Below are 1,193 nucleotides of genomic sequence, written 5' to 3'. Positions count from 1 at the left end.
CTCTGGCTGCTGGGGGCTCCACGCAGCCTCTTCTTTTTCCGTCAGCAGTTCAATTTGTGAAAGAGTTGTGCCCCTTCCGAATGTTTCCTGAGAAGCAGTAGCAGCTGCAGCAGCAGCAGCAGCAGCAGCAGCAGCTTCTGCATCAGCAGCATCATCAGCTTCTGCTTCTGTCTGTTCTTCTTTTCCGTTTCTTTCAGCGCATGCAGCTGCTGCTGTTTCACACTCTGCTGCTGCTGCTGCTGCTGCTGTTTCCTCGGTATTCTCTGTATTCTCTAGCCCCTCCTGGTGGCTTGTATAGCTGAGAGGGTTTTGGGGGTTTTGAGGGTTTTGGGGGGTTTGGGGTTTAGGCGGTTGCTGCACGGGTATGGTGGTATCGCCGTGTACGTAGTAAGCGTTTCCGTCAGCATCGAAGAGAATTTGTGTTCCGTTTCCATCATCGTCGAAATGAATCCACATTTTAGTGCCGTCTTTATTTAATTTAAATGCTAAAACACCTATTTCTGTTTCCCGCCACCGCAGGCCGTGTTCATCGGCCTGTTCATATTCCTCAGTTGGTTCTGCTGATGCTGATGCCGGCGATTCAGATACAGCTTTCCACTCCATTTCGGCGGATTTCATGATCTTTTTTCTCTTATTTGTTGTGTTTTAAAACTTATAAATGTATTTTCAAAGTTTATTTGCAAAAAAAACGAGAAAAAATGACAAAAAAATGGTTTATATGGGTGGCCGATGCAGTGCAGATCACACCCGGTTGATGAGGTGTACATACACCCCAATTTTTTGGGTTTCTGTTTACGAAAACGGCTCGTTTGAAGCCAAACCTAAGAAAGATAATATTTCTGGATAATTAAAAATATTATTTTCTTTTATTTGCGGGTTTTTCGGCAAAAAACCTTCATGGGGAGCCCCCTCTCTCCCCCCTGATACAGAAACTTGAATTCCCCCGCCGCCTACTGCTACTGGCGGCGGCCGCATATACAGAATACGCTGCTCTATTGTTTTCTCCAAATAAAAAAGGTGTACATACACCGCAGATGCTCGCTGACCTATGCGGGTTAAACGCCCTATCATCTGCTGTAAGCGAGATGCATTCATCAAAGGCTCACATATCAACAAATGACCTGCAGCAGCAACAGCAGCAGCAGCAGCAGCAGCAGCAGCAGCAGCAACAGCAGCAGCAGCAGCAGCAGCAG

General features: G+C 46.9%; 1 protein-coding gene across 1 annotated transcript in view; it reads right to left on the bottom strand.

Moving 5' to 3' along the window:
• Positions 1-618, bottom strand: part of EMH_0011890 (uncharacterized protein) — a gene marked incomplete at both ends in the record, with an annotated part of 735 nt that extends 117 nt beyond the window's left edge. The window contains one exon of the mRNA XM_013499392.1: positions 3-618. Coding sequence (XP_013354846.1) covers positions 3-618 — 616 coding nt within the window. The remainder of the gene's footprint in view (positions 1-2) is intronic.
• Positions 619-1,193: the final 575 nt, after the last annotated feature.

This window comes from Eimeria mitis, genomic scaffold (genome assembly GCF_000499745.2).
Source record: "Eimeria mitis Houghton genomic scaffold, Emh_scaff427, whole genome shotgun sequence".
NCBI classification, from domain to species: domain Eukaryota; phylum Apicomplexa; class Conoidasida; order Eucoccidiorida; family Eimeriidae; genus Eimeria; species Eimeria mitis.
This window is presented reverse-complemented; position numbering and strand designations above follow the sequence as displayed.